This window comes from Nanorana parkeri, unplaced genomic scaffold, assembly GCF_000935625.1.
Source record: "Nanorana parkeri isolate BGI_ZX_2015 unplaced genomic scaffold, ASM93562v1 scaffold643, whole genome shotgun sequence".
Classification (NCBI taxonomy): Eukaryota; Metazoa; Chordata; class Amphibia; order Anura; family Dicroglossidae; genus Nanorana; species Nanorana parkeri.
The window spans coordinates 535,548-558,014 of record NW_017306911.1 but is presented as its reverse complement, the minus strand read 5'-3'; the positions used below and the strand labels follow the sequence as shown (position 1 = coordinate 558,014).

General features: G+C 41.4%; 1 protein-coding gene across 3 annotated transcripts in view; it reads left to right on the top strand.

Moving 5' to 3' along the window:
• The window catches only part of SEPT8 (septin 8), an 86,748-nt gene that overhangs the window by 62,692 nt on the left and 1,589 nt on the right, over positions 1 to 22,467 (top strand). Inside the window, exon 10 of one of the 3 annotated variants that reach the window (XM_018563224.1) lies at positions 3,076 to 3,470. The exons of the other annotated variants lie outside the window; for them this stretch is intronic. Within the exon in view, the coding sequence (XP_018418726.1) occupies positions 3,076 to 3,079 (4 nt within the window). The 3' untranslated portion in view covers positions 3,080 to 3,470. Of the gene's footprint in view, positions 1 to 3,075; positions 3,471 to 22,467 lie in introns of those variants that run through there. 3 annotated transcript variants of the gene reach the window in all.

The window sequence follows — 22,467 nt, the reverse complement described above, 5'->3', positions numbered from 1 at the left end:
TATACACATCTCACTGGCAGCTGCTCCTCGCATTTGAGGGGTATGTGCCCTAGTAAGTTTCTTTTTGTGTTGGCCATTCCATTTTTTTATATGAAGGCTTATGTTTAAATGCATGTTCCAGTCCGGCATGACATTTTTCTCATTTACAAGCACCCAGTGGTTACAATCTAACTACCAGTATCCCTAAGAATGAGATGATGCGTGGACCTATATGGGTTGGACTTGATGGACGTATGTCTTTATTCAACCCCAAATACTATGCAACTAAGCAGTTCTGTGTTTTTTTTTTTTTTTTCTTTTTCTCTTTAGTTTTATCCTCCTCTGCTTTTTAACTATATTTTGACTACATTCACACTATAGTGTAAAATGCTCGTTTTGGTATTCCTGAGGTGGGAAATAATGTATTTTAGAATCACCAATCTATTTCTAACCACATGTAATCATATCACATATGATTACATCGGGAATACCGCTATTAAATGCAGCCGCTGTCACCTGACTATTAACTTGAACGGGTGACAGCTGCCACTTCTAAACGGCATGTTTGGGATTCCTTCTGCAGCACTTGTAGGTTCATGCCTCAGGAATACCAAAACACACATTCACACGTGTGAATGAACCCTTCCAGTAGTTGTTGGTATTTTCATCTTCTAAATGGTGCTTACACTGTCAACAACTGGGAGACTGTATAGGCTAGAAATAACTGAAATAGGAGACTGTCCCCTAAAGTCTGTGGGGACCTTCACTAGATCTATCTGCTAGGGATCATAAATGAAAGAAAACCTGTCATAAGAGAAACTCTGAGGCGGCCATTGTTGACCAATCCTTATGAAAAAGCCTAGTTGATCCTGTTCTTTCAGTACTTTAATTCACTGATCTGATACAAATATGCAGTTAAGGACTTCAGACTTTCTTATTCTGCATACTTGTTTTGGATCAGTGACTCGCAAATTATTGATGTCAATGGGTACCAGGCAAGTAGCATTTTCAGAAGGAGGTCTGCAGTGGCAGCCACAGAGTGATCTTTATGACTTTAGCACAATGGCATAGATTTCTGGATAGCATTAGCAATACACTAATGTAAGTAATTGCCCGGGGTTGCCCTTTAACAAAGTTTTGTCAGTATGTGCGGGAAATTGTTGTGTTTTTTTCACAGATTTCCATGCTGTTCTCTTCCAGGATAATCTTCTTGGAAGAGAAATTGCTTACTGTAGGTTATTTGCTGCATGTGACTGAGTCAGTTCAGCATCATCTGCTGGAGCATGTGGTTGCACAATTTCTACATGAATGAGAACTCGCTGAAGGGAAAACAATGTATTTATAGCATATTCTGCCTAAAGATATTCTAACCTGTCTAACTTGATAGAAAGTTGTGTGACTGAACTGTGTATTTGACATAGAATAAAAGACTGCTAATTGAGACGCCCTTCAAATGGGAACGATATAGTCATTTCCAACAATACATAAGCTGCCAATTTTTTGTACCGATGCCATTTTTTCTTTCCGATTCCCCTGAACACCGTGGATGGGGGATTCCCCTCTGCCAGGCTTTTGTACTTGGACTGTCAGCACCCACTGCTGTCAGAGTACCCAAACACTTACTTGAAGCTTGAAAGCTGCAGTCACTGTTTGGCCAACACTTTCTGGACCAGCTCATTAAGCAAAAGTCCATAGAAAATTGTTAACTTTCCTTACCCACATCGAATAAAGTGGAAACTCCTCAACTAATTCTCCTTCTAGCCCAACCTTCTAGTGAAACCTAGCATGGCATTAGGCATGTTTTTGCTTGTGTGGGTGTTCAGGAGGGTTTAGAAAAAAGTGCAAATATATATACAGGTGAAACTCGAATAATTATAATATCGTGCAAAGTTCATTTATTTCACTTTATATATATCTCATAGATAGATAGATATTTTGTTTTTTTGTCATGTTTGAACCTTTTGTCTCAGTACCTTGAGTCAATATTCTGGAATTATGCAGATTAGAACTTAAGAATTTTCTTTGACATTCCTGATCTACATAATTGTTCTTGGCCAGTGACTCATGAAATATGGATGTTGGGGTCACCATAACAGTAAGGTAACTCGCATTTTCATATTTCTCACATAACTGCTTTACTTTTATAAAGCAATGTATAGTTGCCACCTCTCTGTCCCATGGAGAGTGCCAGGATTTAAAATGTTAGCACTGGATATATCCCCAATTTTCAGTACGGTAAGGCCACATTCACATTTTAAGGTCTCGCTATGAATTCCTGCAGCAATTCTTTTCTATGTGCCCTGTTTACATCATCTGGTGTGGTGGTGTGTGTAAAAATGCAGCTCGGTGGACATGGTAGAAGCACAGGAAGAGCACAGAAATCTCCCCACCTCCCATCTTTTGCGGCGTTGGAGAAAACAGACAGTGAGGGGAAATCCCATATTTTCTAGTAAAGTGGGGAAGGTTTAGAAGCTTTCTTAGTGTTTTATTGTATTGTTGTCTAGGACTCCAATAGTGAAATTTACCATTACTTACTAAGTGTCAGGCAGTAAAGGAAGTCAAGGGAAATGTATTTTAAAAGCTAAAATAGGGAAAGTTGGTTTTGGCCTACCAGAACCTAAATACTATAAATTAATTAACTAACTGGGACTTGGCGAACTTAAAAAGAGACATTTTGGTATATTGAAACTTAGACAATATCCCAAAAAGGGAGATTTGGTTGTTTTCAGGCTTCGACGCTATCCCAAAAAAAGGGATTTGGTTATTTTGAGGCAAAGACAATATGCCAAGTAAGTGGGATATTGTCTAAGATTCAGGAAGCCCAAACGTCCTTTTTTGTAGCATTGAAAACCTAACCTAAAGATCTTAACTACAGGCAGAAAGCGTTTAAAACCTGGCAAATGTTTTAACTGTCCCCTGCTCTGTTTTAGCTGTAGTTAGTCATAAGGTGGAGATATAGTCTGTGTATATATAGCACAAGAATCCATCGAGTTGTCCCGTTCATAGTAATTTATTTTATCTTCTGATTTTACATTTTTTGTTTACCATTCCTTTTGTTTTAATCTCACCTTCATTTTATGTTTATTTTCTTTTCAGTTAAGATGCACAGACTTACATGACAAGAGTGGACTTGCAGGTTCATGTCATTTAGTTGCTTGAATTGTCACCACATGCCATCCTTCTCTCTTAACATTGTGAGCGGACCAAAGCATACAGGAAACCTGGAGACTACACAGTTTACAGATAATCAGTTCTTTTAATAAGTGCTACAGGTATAATGTGAGACTTGTTCACTCTAGAAGCTTGAAGCTTTCTAACCATCTATGCAACATAATTATGTATATATACAGATCTTAAAGATGCTGTGTTTTTTAATATGTTCATAGTATAACATATCCAGAACAGCCATGTTTTATTACTGTATCACATGACCGATTGCAATAATAATATTCATTTCGTATGGTTATGCTATTTTTTTTTTTTTATCCTTTCTTTTTCAGAAAAGGTCTGTAGTGGAAATTAGAAAGTACAATATTTCCTCATGCATTTGATGTAGATAAAGTTTGACTCCGCCGCAAGGGAAGCAGAGGCAGGTCAATGGTTCTAAGTATGCAGTTATGGGGATATTATTAGAGTTTAAAACATGCCAAAGTTTCACTTGAGTGATAAAGAAGTAAATGTCCAAGGCCTTTGATCAATCTGTGTTCCTTATCATTCAAATACTATGCAGATTTTGCATACAATTAAACAAACTTGCCATATATTCAGTGCTAGGAGGAGGCTGACATTTTAGGTTAATGCAGATTTCATACTAACAAAATCAACTGCTCTGGCATATGTTCCAGCCTTCAGTAGGAGTTCCTGTAGCCTATTTAGACTAAATTGGCGCTCTGGCTCTCTGAAATCGCGGTAGGGTGGGGCTAACGGTGTTAGACAAAAACCTTACAATGGCCATAGTGAGGGAATATTCAGAGACTCTTAGTTCTGTAATCCAACGTTATGCAAGATGCTGAATAACAATGGATTCTGCCAGAAGTGAAGGCACTAGATTAGTTGTCCTTATCAAATAAACATTTTATTTTCATACGTTATCATGGGGGTGATGTGTTGACTTTCACAGAGTGTGTTTCATTCCATTATTTCCTTTTCAGTTCACGTGGGCAGATCAACCTTTTTGTTCATGGTTATTAAAGCATGTTAATATATACATTGTCTACCGATAGAATGGCTTAATTCAATTTGTATTTTTGGTAAGCAAAGCGTAGGCTTCTACAGCCTGAAAATATTCGGGTTATATTTTCTTTCCTTGGATCAGTGCTTACCTTCCATTGCCTTACAGCCTGGCATTTCATCAAGCTGTTTGCATATAACGACTTTCTCAAAGCCTCTTACACTTCACTCTACTTTATAAACGTATTTGCCTATAGTTCTCTTGATGACAAAGTTTTGTTTTTGACTGCTGTTATTTTAATATATATCTTTATGTGTATTCAGGGAAAGCATCTATTTTTGCTTTCTTTAGGTGTTTTACCCTAGAATTTCCCTGTCAATAGGGCATTTATATGGAAGCTAAGTCTTCTTTTCCGCCATGTTGTCCCCTAGCAGCTAATGTCTAGCTACACAGAATCCCCCAGCACAGCTGAGCCAAGTGTTAGATTTCTTGATACATACTAGAACTTGGTAGCATGTCTAGGTGACACCATCAACTTTTCTTCACATTTCCCACCTAGCACTTTGTGTCAGACGTTCAGGAGTCATTTTATTTTACCTGTAGATGAAGCCATTTTTCCAAGATAGCTTTTGTTCATTTTCAACTCTCCAGCTAGGTGCCATTCTTCAAACCTAGTAGCAAAAAGTAAATGTTAATGTTTCATTTAAAAGAGTGACTTATATTTGATTTTTGCTTTGGGCAGTGATGTCCTTTGAAAGATTATTTTGTACTGACTTTCATGGGTTTAATCTTATTGCACGTAGTTCACAAAGTTTTCAAACAGTACATAAGACACTCATATTATCTGTACAAGTCTTAGCAATTCATCTGACCTTGAATTACAACAGCTGAAGAATTTTTAAACTGCTTTTGAAATCAACTTTTGCTTTTGAATTAACCTTTTATAGGGCGTTTATTGGTCAGTGTCCTTTAATCATATATCCTTTATGTCCACGGTTTCAGTTGAACATATGGGAAGTAAGAATCAGTCCCACAGTTTCACTGGCATTTGTTAAGTCACTTGGTTCTTGCTCCATAGACTACCCAGTTATTGTTCTCAGTGCACTAAAACAACAGGTTGTACAAACATAAAATCATTGTTACCCGTCAGAGAAATATGGGGGCCAACACTGCTTCTGAAAATGCTAGCTGATTGGCTGTTTTCATCCACTACTTCAAGAGTTTCTGAGCCACTGAAGCTCAACAAGTATGCAGATGGGAGATGACAGAGGTCCTTACCTTCTGACTTGTTCACAGTTGCTGTGAAAGCAAGAGGACTACAATGACAGCCAGGTGACTAGCATTATAAGAAAGAGCACGCAAATAAAAACCTAAACCCTACATAACTATTCAGTACACACATTTTTCATCCAGGCATAGCTGTAGTCCATTTGTCAGCAATGTGGTGAAATCAGAACCCCCTGCTTGTGAAGCAGGAGAGAAATTCCTAAACGCACCCCCTGCATGCTGTCTCTTACAAACAGAAAGCTTTAGGCAAGAAATAATCAGTATGAAGAAGTTTCTCACAGCCACAGTTTAATTGTGGATGGTTACACAAGAAGCAGAGAGAAGACATTGAACAGGCTTTAAGGGATGCACATCCCAAGACTGTGGGGTTCTCTTTGTATTCTGGGTGCAGTGGATTTGCAGAACACTTGGATCCAGGTACACCAGGGATGTCCAAACTGCGACCCTCCAGCTGTGTTGGAACTACGTATCCCATGAGGCTTTGCAAGATTTTCACAGCCACAGACATGACTCCCGGAGAGATGCTTTATGGGATTTGTAGTTTCACCACAGCTGGAGGGCCGGGGTTTGGACATCCCTGAGGCACACTGACTGAACGTTCTAATTTTAGCACTCCAATCTTGCAGTGCTTGCTGGATACCATTAGTAGTTCACTGATTGCTTTCACTTGTTGCCTACAATTGCTATTTAAAAATAAGCTACAGAAAAGCGTCTGACATATCCGCAGCCTGTTCTGCCTAGTATAAGAAGCTGTTTTGTTTTGGTGAAGTTCAACAAATGAGCTGACATGTATATAATTTCACTGACTTTTGACACTAATTCTTCCATATTTCCATAGCATACTCTAGCAATATTCCACAGTGAAAAGCTTTGCAGCCACAGTCATTGGGTTCTAAAGAGCCTGAATAACTTTATTGATCCAGCAATGCCGAGACACTCCACACATGACCTCCGAGAGATCTATGTTTACTCCCAGAAGGGGGCTAAACTTGTCAGAGCGGAAGGTTGTCTTGGCATTGTTAGATCAATAAAGTTGTATTAGCAGTTCTGAAGTGTGGCTGCACATTCTTTGTCATGGAACATTGGTTGAGAGGTGATGGAGCCAAAGTGATGGGGTATATGGAATTTTGGAGCCGTGTTATGGACCTGTGAGTGACAACAATCTAGCAATACCATTATGTTGGGCTTACTGATCTCAAAGGGTGCACCCCCATGTAGACACACAAAAGCACAGCTGGTTTGTGGATACCAAAATTCTGTACCAGAACAAGAACCATTAGCATAAAGGTCGTGGAGGAGACATATTTGTTCCCACTAAAGAGTACTGAGCAATATAATGGGTAAATGAGTACATAAAATAACAGTTTTGTTTAAAAATATTTACTACTGTAGGTAATTTTAAAGAACTCCAGGAATATTGTATTAACCCTTGCAGTGGGGGGTTGCTCCACTGCAAGAGCCAAGTTCTCCTTTGTGTCTTGGTGCAAAAATAAATATATACTGGCCCAAAGATGTGAGCAGGCCAGCTGTCCAGTGCACCTTCCATCCTATCCACTCCTCCTCCACACTTTGAAATGTTCCTCAGCATCCTCACATCTATGCACTGTGTATAGTTGTGAATATTTACTGGACCTTAGACTGCTGCAGAGGAGGGGGAGAGACATTCCAGTGACCGGTCTAAGAAGCCGGCTTGGATCTATGGGTAAGTATATATTTGGGTTTTGTTTTAACCTAGACACAAATGAGCAGTTAACCTTTTGCAGTGTGGGGGTAGTCCCACTGTAAGGGTTAATAAAAGAAAAATCCTGAAGTTCTGCTTTAAAGTGTCAAGTAGATGACTCCAGGTGTTGCCTTGGATATTTTTTCCATTTTTCTATTGGATGTGTTTAATAAGATTAAATGGTTTGATTGTGTACAAATGGTTTCCAGATTGCATGCCTATTAAATCAATTTGTTTTTAGCAAGTTTCCTTATCCTGGTAGGAAATGCCACTTTGTGTTGGCCAAAGTATAATCCTGTGTTAAGATCCATCTTTCAGATCGTCATTAAGAAAACATTTTTTTTTATACATGTTTTCCATTATACCATTGTGACTGTATAATTTTATTCTTTTTCACTTTTTCTCACTTTGTACTTTTTTTTTTGTTTCTTTTTATTAAATCTCACTTTTGGTTTGCATTGTGTTTTTGTTTTATTTCCATTACGGTCGTGTGATAAAAGTAAGGCTACCCTGAATGTAAATTAAACTGTATACATTCAAATGACAACTTTAGCTAAAATATTGTATCCTGGTAGCTATTTGTGGTTAATATCTGTATTCAGCATATGAATTCCTTATTTATTTTTGTTAATTTCACATGTCTTTTATATTTTAATCCATTATCAAGTTGTTTAGCAAAAGTGGCATTTACAGTGGATGGGACAAACCATATAACACTTCTTTGTTATGCAGATGGGGAGAGTTAGTCTAAACACCCTGTACAAGAGTGAGATTGCTGCTTCTCCATAGATAAAGTACAATAGTGAGCATGGTCTATAGGACAGGAAGTGTAGCAGCATCACTCGGTGACAATAAAAAATACCTAAGAAAATGAAACTAATACAGCCACCACATCTAAGGAATGGTAAGATGCAATGTGTTACATTTTGTGCAGGGGTTTATATAGACTTTAAAGCTGTGTTCCCGGGGTTGATATTTAACAGTAAAGCATCAATAGTTTACTTTCTTTGTTTGTAAACTAGAGAGGTTCTTTAAAAATCAAATGGTTAAAGCAACACTCCAGCTTGAGCTGCACTCCCCCTTTTCATGCCATTTTTGTTATGCGTTGTGATTGACTGTGTCATTCATGTATATAGTGGATAAAGCGATGGGACTGTAGTTTGCTAGTACCCATTGCAGACCATTTCTTTTATCTCACACATTTATCCATTGGACTGTGGAAGGTATTTTATTATCTTAACTACTTGAGTCCCACATGCTGCTTTAAAACTGCATTAGTACTCAGCAGCTCTGGCAGGTCCTGGCCAGTGAGCTGTCTGAGCCAGCTGGTTTACCCTTATGGGGACCATCAGGAATGACAGAGTCAGTGTTTTTGAATTAACAGTGGCTGCAGTATAAACTCTGACAGCCTGAACTACATCCAGACAGTGGAGAGAGGGCTCCTTCTTATGCTCTGTTCTTCAGTCCCCCCGTCTGGTTTCAATGTCCTGGTTGAAGTGGAAGGCCTAAACTACCTTCGGTGGAAGTTCTGGACTTCAACAACAACATATGCAACAAGGATTCTTTACAGCAAGGTTGCCAGCTCTGAGACTCACTTTGCAGTGGTGATGGCAACAAGAATTCAATTTTTGTGTGCGTGAGTGGCAGGGAACTATCCATTCAGAAGGCAATTTCTAGAGCACCAAAATAACAATGCAGATCCTATAGGGGAGCCATATGGTAGATACCCTGCAAAAAGATCTTGATCAAAGAATGGGAAGACGGGGGTCTCAAAAACAAGATCACATAACCAGTAACCTGATCCTTAAAAGTGTGCTGAGGGCACAATGCTGGTCCAGAGCAATCTGAAAAAAAAAAAAAAAAGGATAGGGACTCATCCCACTGAGAATTTCCAGGGCTGAAAGTTTTATCTTGCGCCAATAGAAGTAAGCCTTCCACCTGTGGTATTGGATGTAGACTTCCTAGATTTTAGCATCATGGGATTAACTGATTCAGAGATGTCTCTGTCCCTTAGAACAGCGACTGTGAAGCAGGATGGTTAATTGGTTCTTGAGACAGAAGATACAGGCAAGCTGGAATAGCCCATGGAGCATCTGCCAGGAGCCAATATGCAGCTATGATGATCAACTGACTGCCCTCCATATTGATCCTGCATAGCAGATGCGAAAGGAGTTTCTGGGCAGAAAAGTGTAAATTGGGGATTACTGATCCCACTGCTTGTGCTAGAGTAGACAAACTCTAGCCTTCCAGCTGTTGTGGAACTACAAAGCCCACAGGCACTGTAAGATTCTGACATGGTATGACTCCAAGAGGCAGATGCATGATTGGTTTTGAAGTTTCACCACATCTGGAGGGCCAGAGTTTGCCTACCCCTGTGCTAGAGGATCTCTGTACCTGGAAACAAACCTGTTCAGTTTGTTGTTGAACCTGGAGGTCAGGAAGTCCACATCTGGCATCCCCCAGCAGTGATACAGGTCCTGCAATACCTCCAAGTATAGGGACCACTCTCCCAGATACAGGCACTGCCAACTAAAGTCTGTCTGCCACTTGTCTACACCTGGGATGAAAATGGCAGATACGGTTGGAATGTTAAGTTCTCTTGCCACTGCAAGAGGTCTGGTTGTTACATGATGGTTGGTGTGTGGCACTACCCGACTGAATACAGATTGGCTGACCCTCAAGCTGGGAGGTCCAGCATTGTAAGGACAACCAAAATGCCAGAATTTTCCATGGGGTGAAGCCTAGCCTTTTCTCAGATGGATCTGGACCAGCACTGTGCCATCAGCACCCTCAATGATCAGGGAAAGTGTTAGAATGCTGATTGAGAGAGGAGTTTCCATCTTGTTCTCTGTACTGACAAGGTGCCCAAGAGTTTTCCCCACCCCAACAGGCTGACATGTGTTGTGAGGATCTTCCAGGAAAAAAGGAAGAAAGGACTTCCCCCCTGACTCATGAGCAAACAAGCCAGGAACAACCTGGACTTTGGTGCCAGATGAATTGGTCTGGACTGATTTGTCTCTGAAAGGCAGAATGTTGTGTTTTAGGAGTCTGGAGTGAAACTGGGCAAATGGGACTGCCTTGAAGGAGGCTACCAACAGTCCAAGGACTCTCATGCAGAAGTAACGAGTCCAATGACTCCTGGACTGAATTTCACTGTTGGATACATTTTCTATCACCCTCATTGTCAATCTTCCACCTAAGGCTTGACTGGATATTCTGTTACTTGACTAATAACCCAGAGCTGCAAGGCAAGCTCTGGGCAAGTGTATAATGCTGGGTTTTCACTCCATAAACCAAAGCATGTAAGTGTCATGGAGGAGTTGAACAGAAAGTGTATTTGGAGACACCCACTGCCAGCAGTGATTAGCATGATTGACTATAATTCAAATCCAGCAATTTTCTGACTTAAGGTCCCCACACACCTTGCGATAATCGTGGGAAATCCCACGATTGTACGATTATTGTAAGGTGTGTGGAAGCTGTGCGACCTCTACTACTGTAAGGTCGCACGACTTTTAACTTACAAACATGTTTGAAAACTCAAAACACAAAAATTCCCCAGCCTCAACCTGCCAGCTAGCCTGCAACCAAACAAGTAGCCCTGTCAACAGTATGCGTTAAAATCAGGTTTAGTTGCACAAACTTTTGGCCAAAAATATGTAGAAGCCACACTGTGTGGTCCTAACTCTATGTATCCGAGTCTCCAAGTGTGAGCATATTAATGAAGTTGATAAATTACATGCAGGTGTACCTGGAGGTAGCCAACTCCTGCTGATAAAAGGTGCAGGGACGCACTGTAGGCCCAGCAACCAAAAATGCACGCTGGGACTCCAGTGCGTCCCCCAAACCAAAAATAGTCAAACTAGAAAAAAGTGGTACATGCATGAATCTATAACCGGCCTTTATAGCAGGGCGCACATTGGGAAGGCTTACAACAATACAAAACACAAAAATTCCCCAGCCTCAACTTCATTATGTTACGGGTGTGCAGCATATTCGTACGATAAAAGCCGGACGGGCCGGTGTGCGCAAGCGCACACTGCCCGTTCGGCATTGCGGTCAGCGGAAGCCCGCTCCTCGCGATCATCGCAAGTACGATCTGCCTGTCCAAGATAGGCAGATCGTACGTTTTTTTAAGTAACTTACAACCATCGCAAGACAAACGTCTTGCGATGGTTGTAAGGTGTGTGCCCAGCATTAGAGTCACTGACCTGGCACAAGTATGCAGATTAGTTGCATATTTATTGTATTGCACTCAGGGACAGGCAGGCAAGTAGTACATTCAAGAGGAGATCAGCATTGGAAGCACTTTGACTTCCCTTAAGCCTTTGATTGCCATAAAGTATATGTAGCCCCATAACCTTTTGCACCTAGACATTTAGTGATTGCCAGGGTTGTAGCCAGCCTGGCTGGATTATAGTGGCATTTATCTGGTTAATTCCAGGTGTCTGGTATTGACTGTAACCCCCCCCCCGGGGTGGTGTGTGCCTGTTATGCTGGGCACCCGCACACCTTACAACCATCGCAAGACTTTTGTCTTGCGATGTTTGTAAGGTACTTTAAAAAAATGTACGATCTGCCCATCTTGGACAGGCAGATCGTACTTGTGATGATCGCAAGCCACGCCCCCCTGAGGGGCGGGCTTCCGATGACCGCAATGCTGAACAGGCTTTTATCTTACGAACATGCTACACACCCGCTGAACATCGTACGATGCTCGGCGGGTTTTCGAACATGTTCGTAAGTTTAAAGTCGTGCGACCTTACAGTAGTATAGGTCGCACGGCTTCCACACACCTTACGATAATCGTACGATCGCGGGATTTCCCACGATTATTGTAAGGTGTGTGGGCACCCTTATATTGTGGGACAGCCAATGAGAGGCACTGTAAGTGTATGTACAGTACAGCAGCCAATCATTGGGTTTCTCTCAACCAGTGGTGCATGCTGGGATAGGGTACATATATTGGAGGGAATTGCCATGTGCTCAGACTAGCCATGGATTAGGGCTGGATGCTATCAGAGGAGGAGGACCAGAGAAATGGATGGCTCTTGAAGTTATGTGGAACTTAAAGGACTTCAGGGGCATGGCTGGTGTCTCCTGCTGGGGATTCGTGCTCATCTCCAGCTCAATTACCTATTACCGTTCACTGTACCACAAGTGGATCTACACTGAGATGCTAACAAGGCCTGGTGAGTCTGGAGTCTATGTCTGCTACACCCTGGATGTCTAGGATCCCTATGTCCTCTCTCTCCAATGTGAAGAAGTTTAATCAAAATTTATTTTCTGTACTTGCTAAAAAAAAAAGCTTAGTATGAAAACTAATGAACTCACCACATCTAAGGACATAGGCATGCGCACACCCTAATCACCCCAAGCGCAACAAGGGGTAGGGGCGGACTGACCATTCGGGTAGGAGGTGGTAGGAACAGCAAAATCCCGCTCTGATATGTGTGCTCACACCTTCCGCCACTGGGGGGCAAGGAAGGGGTCTCCTTTGGGGGGTCATGAAGGCTAGGAAGGGGTATCCTGTGATGTCATGGGGGCAAGAAAGGTGTATCCTGTGGTGTCATGGAGGCGAGGAAGGGGCAGGGCCGGCCTTAGGGGTGTGCGAGCAGTGCGGCCGCACAGGGCGCTTTCAGGGGGGTCCTAGGTGACATTAGGGGTCTTGGAGACCCCTGATGTCTCCATAAAGAGGACCTGTCACATATTTTGCTATCACATAAGGGGGTTTTCTAACCCCCCTATGTGATAGCAATAAAGTTTCCCCCCCAAAAATGTAAAGTTACAAATAAAAAAGAATTTTTTTTAAAGTCCCCCCCATACATACACGCATGCAAACAGGCATCGGGTGCGCATACGTGTGAAAACGACGATTTCGCCCATTACGCCACACATGTTACATATCGTCGCGAACGTCGGAATGAGAGCAATAATTGTAGGGCTATCAATCACTGATAACACTAAACTGATGAGCGGTAAAAGCTTTTAAAGCGTCACCTATGGTCAATTTTGGGCATGGTAATTTTTTGCGGGTGCGCGCAATTTTAAAGCATGACATGTTTGGTGTCTATTTACCCGACGTGACCCCGTCTTTTTATATTTTACCAAAAATATGGGTGATAAATGGGTGTGGTTACTGGGGGTGTAGCCACTGAGGGGCGCTGTAAAGCTTTCTCGCACAGGGCGCCTAAAGGCCTAAGGCCGGCCCTGGAAAGGGGTATCCTTCCTCGCCTCCATACCATATCAGTAGAGTAGGGGGTTCCCATGTGTAAAGATGCAGAGCTCCTCCCACCAACCCATAAATAGGCTGGTGAGTGAGGACAAAAGTTTTGTCTCCATACAAGAGAGGCATCATTTTAAGATAGTCATAATGCCTTTGTTTGTGGGAGAAGGCAGTGTACCGACAATGAAAGGAAAGACTGCAACTCCTCCCAGTAAGCACTATACACTTTAAGATAATTTTGTAAGGCACGTAAAGCGACACAAAACCCTCAGCTTTTTTTTTTTCCTCCTTATACACATCTATACCATGAAAATTCTCCAAAGCCTCATTTGTTTTAAAATAAAATCTTACTTTTTTAATCCCTTTAGAAAGTCTGCTGTGCTCACTCCCGTGGCTCTTCTCTCCAGGCACATTGATTCTGGGCATATGCACATCTTTCTTTGCCTATAACTCCCATAAGGCAGAGAGGAATCGTCTCTCACTGCACACAACTGCCTCCTTCCTACCTAAACACACTGTGACAGTTTCAATGGTCTGCTAAAGCAGATCTACAACAGACATCAAGTTTACAACAATCTACACAAAAACACAACTTTATTTCAAATGTAGGAGCCATGTGACCAGATTCATCATGTGAGCTGAGACTCGGAAGAAAGTATGAGGCTGCTGACAGCTGACTCTCTTCTCGCCTTGGTGAGTCAGGAGAGAAATCAAAGAACCTCTATTAGTGTGGGAGAGCTGAAGAAATCCCAGCTCCTTGCAGAGTCTAGAGGGGAGGATTTGTGGGTGGAGACTGAGCATAGGCAGAATCAGAAGACACGCCCTGAGCAGGTTGTAGTCCTTCACATGAACAAGCACAGAGGGTGGCTACTTTTTAGCACACATAGGGACTAGGGATGTTCAGATACCAAGTACCGTACTCACTACAAGATACTTTTCCAGCTCCAGGACTAGACTAAAGAAAAATTCAAATGTTAGGAGGCAGCTGTCATTTTTAGGGAGCATATGGAGCTCCTGGGATTTGTACATCCCTATTTTAACATATATATATATATATGTGTATATATATGCAGCGATACTTGTCCAATTACTGACACATACAAGTACTGTCATGTGACAGTTTTTCTAAAACAATACAGACGAATGATTTCAGGGCAGTGGTGGAGCCCCAGAGCCAGGCCCCAGCTGCAACACTGGTAGTTCTCCTGAAAATGGCAAGTATCAGCACTGGTACATCCCTAATAGGGACCATGTAGAAGAAAAGCAGCCACCCTCTGGCAGGAAGATGTGGCTGCAGAAAAATCAAATCAATTTTGAAACATTTAAAGCTGAACAATGACAAAAACAAGTGCACAGTCATTGATTGTTTATATATTAGAAGTGATTTTTATTACTTAATTTCTGAGTTTAGTGTTGCTTTAATGCCAATTGGTGAGGTATTGAGGATTACAGTGTTTTAACATCCAACGTTAACCAGATGTAGCCCTGGTCCCATTTCAAATTATAGATGTCACCCATAACAGCCTTGGTATCTCTTATGGAGCTAGGTCAGGGCTAGGCAACCTTGGCTCTCCAGCTGTGCTGAAACTACAAATCCCATAAGGCATTGCAAGTCACAGGCATGACTCCCAGAGGCAGAAGCATGATGGTATTTGTAGTTTAAGCACAGCTGGAGCACCAAGGTTGCCTACCCCTGAGCTAGGTAAACGACTGACCAAGGGCTGTAAATGTGCATCCACCTACTGTTACAACCTCTCCAGCAAAGAAGCGACTGCCACAATGGGCAACCCTCAAACATGGGGCCTGCTTCATGAACTTTAGGAAGATGATGGAAGACAGGGACAACAGTTGAGTGCCCTTAACAGGAATTCGGCAACTTTCTTATTAAATACTCAAATATTCCTCTGAAAAAGATCAATATGGGTGCATTGGTAAGGCACCTGCAGAATACTTGTTGGTGCCTAAAATGCAATCTTCATTCCTAGGGAGTAACAATGATTTGCTGAATTCCTTTGTGCATGGGGCCTCATGCACATGGGATTGAAAATGAATGCTTCTTTTGGAGCTCATTTCTTAATGCATTTGGAATCATGTAATGCTTTGCTATGGCTGAATCCACACCTAGACTTTTAGTAGTATCTGGGTGTATTCGGATAGCTGCGTTTACACAAACAAGAATTTCCTGCATTCTGAGACTTTTACATGGCTAAAACCAGGACAAAGTCATCCGAGAAGCATAAAAGTGGTTTATGCTTCTCAGATAACGTCTCCTGTGATTAGCACAGGCCTTCTGTGTGCATGAGCTGTAAATTATGGAAGTGTATGCTCACACTAGTGTCTTATGGGATGCAGTAAGATCTGGTCTCAAAAGCACACAGCATGTGGTAAATTGCCTTCAAAAGTACACATACAGGCAACAATGACCACAAAAAATGCCAATAACTGTTTCTGCAGGCATTACTGTAGTGCTGTGCTGGCTCCACCTGACTCCTACCACCATAGGTTGCTGCATACTGGAGTCCAGCCTTAAGTACCAATTTTGAAATGAACGAACCTGAATTCACTCAGCGGAAACTAGACTGGTATACGAGAATGCCAACTCGCTGCTATGGGTTACTGCTACTCAAGTGGACCCAACATTATTTTCATAATGTGTCCATACTTCTCAGTGATTTCTGAGAGCCCATTCCCACTTAAAAGTTCCACTGCAGTGTGTTAAAACAGACCAACCCTTTTTTGGCAATGCAGCACAAGCATGGTACGTATGTTGTGGTGTGCTGCACTGCGTTGTACAAAATAAACGGATGTCACCAGCACACCAATAGTGTTGAAGTACAAAGTGTTCGTTTATTGGAACATCATGTCACCAGAATCATGGTGACATGATGTTCCAATAAACGAACACTTTGGACTTCAACACCATTGGTGTGCTGGTGACATCCATTTTGTACTGTTTGGCGGCGCCATCCGCGATCACTGCGAGCAACCCCCCCCTTATTTAATTTGGGGCTTCCCGGTAAGGAGTGCGGCAAGGTATTTCTACATTTGTCAAATGTGCTGTGGTGCCAGTCACAATGAATGACACAGCGATGAACTCTACATAGCACAGATGTGTTGCAGAAATGCACATTAACTCCAGCCAATTTATAGGGTAGCCAACAGAATAACCAGGTAGCTCCTAGTGCTCAGTTCAATTGGCCTACTCAACAGAGTGAATCTTCAGAGACAGGGCAAGCTCAGATGCAATGCCAACAGCTCTGGACCAGGAAAGTGCGCTCTGCAGCTAACCTTTTCCAGTACTGGGTCTGAAAAATGCCACAAGTGGAGCACAGTGCCTGAAGGTCACTTCCAGTCTAGTCCCACAATGTTAGTCCAGCAGTATTTGGGTACAACACTTCAAAGCTAGGCTGAGGAAAGGCCTATCCAGATAGCTGGCATGTAAAAAGATAAATAAAAGATGTCAATCCTCATAAGACACTAGCAAAACAAACATGAGGCATGCTGGGTAAAAGAGGGGTTATCCTGGTCTGGCCTACAGATTGAACAAAAAATATTTGCCAGTGTCCAGTCCTCCTGTAGGCAGTAATGTAACCTGACAGTCTATTAGCTTGTGTGTCCCTTGAATCGAGGTGAATGAAAAAGGAGATTAGTAATACTCACCAGCCCAGCAGTCGGTGACTCCACAGTGGCCACTGCTTTAAGAATAAGGTCAGGTGTTAACTTGTAAACAGGAACAGAGTGAGAAGAAAATCTTTGCCAACTTTTTATTCATTGAAACAAAACAAAACGGTATTTATTTAACATTTAGGAAATAAACCTTTACAGTATTTGTTTTACAAAACGTTAGCAAACCGTTTACTGTTAGAAAGAAGTATATTTATATATGACTTTAGGCACATGAAATATTTTTTTTATAATAAATAAAAGAAAAACCCTACCAATTATAAATCGGGTCAATAAACCAATGCAAAGAGCAATCTCTAGGGCTCATGCACACGGGCATGCAGTCCCATGCAGGGACCTGCTACCGGGAGGGACAGGTGCGGTGTGTAATTGCGTGCAGCCATCTGTACATATGATACAACGCGTCTACATGCCGACCTGAACCTGCACACCCATGCTGGCCCAGGTGCCCACACTTGGATGCGCAGGTTTGGATTGGCATGCAGCCGCGTCCACCCTCCCGGTAGTAGGTCTCTGCACGGGCAGGCACACCAGTGTTATTTATTTGGCTGCAATGGTTACATCACTTTGCACTGCCTTATGAAAATTCACCTGATAGGCTTAACACATGAGCTTAAATTCTTGTATTGCTCAAAACACTTAGGAAACATTTCAATACAAAATTAAGTGTAACTGTATTCACAGCTTTTTACAGACGGTCCCTGCTTTACTGGAGCTTGTCTAAAAATAATAACTGGATACATTTGTTTAAACAAACTCACAAGCCCTCTTTAAACATCTGCTTCCACAAGCAGGGCTTTTGCTCTGCATTTTTCACAGAAGTCACTTTTCACAACATGCAGTGACATTTCACAATCTTCTTTAGAAAAAAAAAAAAGTCAAAAAAATTCCTACAACATAAAATATACTTAAAAAATAAAAGAACATAAAATTCTATTTACATAGAATGTGTAAAATTATTATTAGCTGCCCAAAACAATAGAAATGTGCAAGCCCATGATAACAAAAATAAAAAAATACATGTACATATATAAAAAAGTCATTATAAAAAACAATATAAAACATGGATGGAATTGTTGCAAGCATTAGCTTAATTAGCTTTGATAAACAAAAATTCTCAGAACTCTCTGCATAATACTAGAAAGCTTTTGGCTCAAAAATCGAAACAGAACTATACAGTGCCAATCCTAAGCAAGGTGCTGGCACTCGTTATCTGTTATAATCAAACGTCCACATATCACTGACAGTCAGGGGGATAAACTGACATACGCACAAAACGGTTTGGTGTGAAATGTTTTATGTAGATTGTTCTTGTGCTTCGTAGAAAACAAACACTATGAAATCCCTGAGTGTTGTATATTAGCATTAGAGCCAGGCTGCATGGAAAGCACAAGTAGTAGCAGTAGTAGACCTCAGGTGACCGCGGAGTCCTGGAAGCAAGTTTTGGTCCGCCACATAACAACAAAGAGAAGGAGGTTCGTCCTCTCGTATCTGAATGTATGAATACACACGTGATTGTATTGTCCCGGGAAGCACAATAGCTAGGACTTGGCCATTCATGAGGAGGCTGGTGAGCAATTTTTGAAAGAGTTTTCTTTCCAATGAGCACCACATTTTCTGAGATGTGAGCAATGAAAGTATCATTCCTTTATTCTATGAAAGGCGATGTATCTTTCACTTTTCCAGCATAGGATCTATATAGCCAGCATGGCACGCAAGTGCTCACCGTCACTTGTTTCTCAGCAACTGCAGTATGTTGCACTCTCGCATTACCAGTATGCTACCCCGACCTGTGCTCTTAAACGTTACCATAAAGTATCATACAAAAATAAATTCAATGCTGGGACTCATTATGTCTGTCAAAAGGCTCAATTCACAATAAAAGGAAAAAAGGATCCATATTTTGCCCCCCTCAAAAAAATCAGCTAACACCAATGAGGTTTGCAAATTACAGCAACATGAAAAAAAAAAATATAGTTCCTTAGCCTTATGGTAAAGCTCTGCGTATTGAGCCGGAAGTGAAAAATTGAGGTCTCCTATTTTTCATTCTCCCATACTGCACCAGCCAAATGAAAGCGGGAATCTGGTCGTCATAGACAAGACCAGTTCTTTCAATTATTGTCATAAAGAAGGCCTGGTGTTTAGTTATAATAATAATAGTAATATTTCTGAGTCACAGAACCGAAACAAGCACGCAGCAACTTAAAGTCAGGATTCCTGATCTCCATAATTGTTTCAGGTCAGCGACCTAGAAAGTACTGAAACCAAAATATTGTCAATGGCTCAGAAAGTACTGAAGACAAAGTATCGACAAGACAGAGAACCAACATTTGCAGAAAAAGTGAGCAATGGCCTACATATTTCAGTTATGACAGGTTTCCTTTGTCTCCCCTGAACCATAAGCTTATTTTTGGAATAAAACGGAGTTAACAAAAGCGTTAGTTTGGCAAAACTACGAGAGAAAACAAAAAAACAAAAACTTTATTGCTCCTGACAGCTGGCTTTTGGCAGTAATCCTACAGAGGACACCTACTAGACTGGAAGTGGTGACTGTAACATGGGACACTGCCCGCTGCCTTCTTTCTCTAGTTGTGACTTGGCATCTACGAGGAGCTCATTCATTTCCTCAGAGTTGGGAATACGATCTTCATTATAAAGGTGCCGAAAGCCATCATAAAAGTCATCTGTCTCCATTGCATCTTCATGAAAACACTCATTACTTGGGGTGTTAGACCAGGAGTTTCTCATTCTTAACCGGGTGACCATTGGATCATAGCTTTCTGAAGGAATGCAGCAAGAGAACTGCTTCTTGTCATCAGAGTTTGCACCTTCACTAGCCGAGATTAATATGTAGACAGGATTGGATGGGGCTTCAAGGCACTGGTCAACTAGTTCCTTGCAATGAATGAACTTGGCACTGTCAACCTGCAAGGAGACATGGTTTTATCATTTATGTTGTTTATATAAAAAGGATGTTTAGCAAATTCAACATGGACATGTTAAGTATAAAATGGCAAATCAGCTCCCTCGTAATCATTTCAGAAAACTTATAAGAATTTTGAGCAAAACACATTAAGGGATAAATTTACTACTCCTCCCCCCCTTCCTCACCACACTTGTAGTCCATTGATACTTCCTATCATCCACATTGCTTATTGCTGTTGCACTGCTTTACTGGCTCCTATGAAAAAATAATAATAAAAGTGCACCATCTTCCTTTAATGAAGAAGGGTGCATCCGTTTTTTTGTTTTTTTTTACCATTTACCATTTTTTTTGGTCATTAGTCTACCCAACATCCATAAATTATATATAAATCTGGCCCTTTATTACATCTTAGTTACTCTCACATTTTGTGGAGTTTAGATTAAAAAGGTGTTAAATGGTTATTAAACACTCAGCGGTTTTTACATATATCTAGTGCTAGCAAGCAGTAGATGTATACAAAAACTTTTTTTTCAAAAACATTTCAAAAAGGGTTAATACTTACCCCTGTCTTCGCCGCGCGCTCCCGTCCGAACATCTGAAGAGTCTCGGGCCGCCACAAAGGATCTTGGGACGGGCGCATGCACAGTTCAGATGTTCGGCCGGGAGACGAGGAGAGACACAAGGTAAGTCTATGGAGCAGCGTGCACCCGCACAGACTCCGTGGGACATCAGAGGAGAGGAGGACAGAAGAGTCAGTGCTGGATCAGAGACCCGCAGCAGTGCTGGAGGGACAGATGAAAAAGGACAGCAAAAAAAGAAGATAATCCAATCAAGAGGCATCATTTAAGGCAAGTCCCTACAGCAGGATTGGGAAGGGCAAAAAAAACCCCTAAAAATCCGACTTTAATGTAACTTTAAGCAGTTATACTGGATGATTTTAACATCTCAACATTTCAAAACACCCCAATTTACAATAAGCCCACAATTGTGCTTTGAACCAATTTTTTTTTAGTAGTCGAAGCATTAAAAATGAATTCTGTACTGATAGAACTGTGCTGCCATTATTATCCTGAAGTATACCAATTTTATGACTTCAATATTTTAAGTCCCTGACACATATGGGACAAATATAGAGAGTTTGGACTTCACTGGCTAAATATTTGTTCTAGGTCAGTAAAATCCATTGTCAGTTAACTAGTATTTGCAGAGGAAGCTCGGAAACTGAAGGCTCTATTTCTCAGCACAGGTTTTCTTTAAAGCTAAACTCCAGTATACAAGTACCTGGATTTGTATTTATTTCGATGACATGTGCTGTATGTTCATGTGATAAGCAACATCTTAGAGAGAAATGACTGTTGGCCTGTTGCTGCTCCTTTATTGTCCAATCACAGGCTAGGGTCAGTAGGGAAACCTAGCCATGTTGCTTAAGGAACGTCTTGTACATGCTCAGGACAGGAATTTAGACTAACAGATGCCAAACAATATGTATTCTGCCTGTGTGCCTGGATGGAAACTTACATTTGGCAACATTATTTAGGGGATAGTTGGTGTGGCCAATGTCAGAAGCAAGCTTGGTCTGAAAAGCGGAGGTGAAACCCAACTGAACCCAGTACATTTTCATGAAAAGCAGATACATGTTAAGTTTGTACAGATATACACCAAACCCCCATTACTGGGAGAACACAATTCTTTTTTGTGCTTGCTTTCAAGCTCTTCTGCCAATTAGAGAGAACAGGGACATTACAGGAATATGGGTTCCAGGACACTCTCATAAGTAAACCCTATTTGAGGAGGAGGTTTTCACATTACTAACAAACCCCACCATCTCTCTCCCGAACCCCTTCTCCACAATACAAACATTTGGGGCTAAATTGAAGGTGCTAAATATATCTCTTCCCGCTGACCGGCTACAAGACAACTATCAATTCCCCTGGTTATTATCCCACCTAACCCACTTCAGAATAAACCTTACCATAGACTACCAACCACTATACTAGGCCATCTATCCAGCCCTGTTCAAACAATTATGGCACACTTTAAATAAATGGAAAGAACCTCATTTTTACTTTGCTAGAACGTTACCTGTACCTATCCATTTATTTAGAATTTGAAACTTAAACTTAGAGACAAGTTCTAGTACAAGTGGATCATAAGAACAGATGAGAGGGTCCTGGGTCCCTTAATGTACTCAAGCAGCCAAGGTGCCTTTGTGCCAATGATCCACCATACTGATAGACATGTAATGAGTTAAGCCAAACAGATACTCACAGACAACAAGCTGCAGAAGCAGGACAGGTTAGGTGTCCTTCCGTGACCAAGTCACTGCAGGTAGTAGTGAGGGGGACTGACCCTGGACCCTCGCATGGATCCAGAAGTGGTTCTTAGGCCTCATTCACACACAACGTAAGAACAAAATTGTATAGTGCATTAGTGCATATATACACACACACACACATATATATATATATATATAT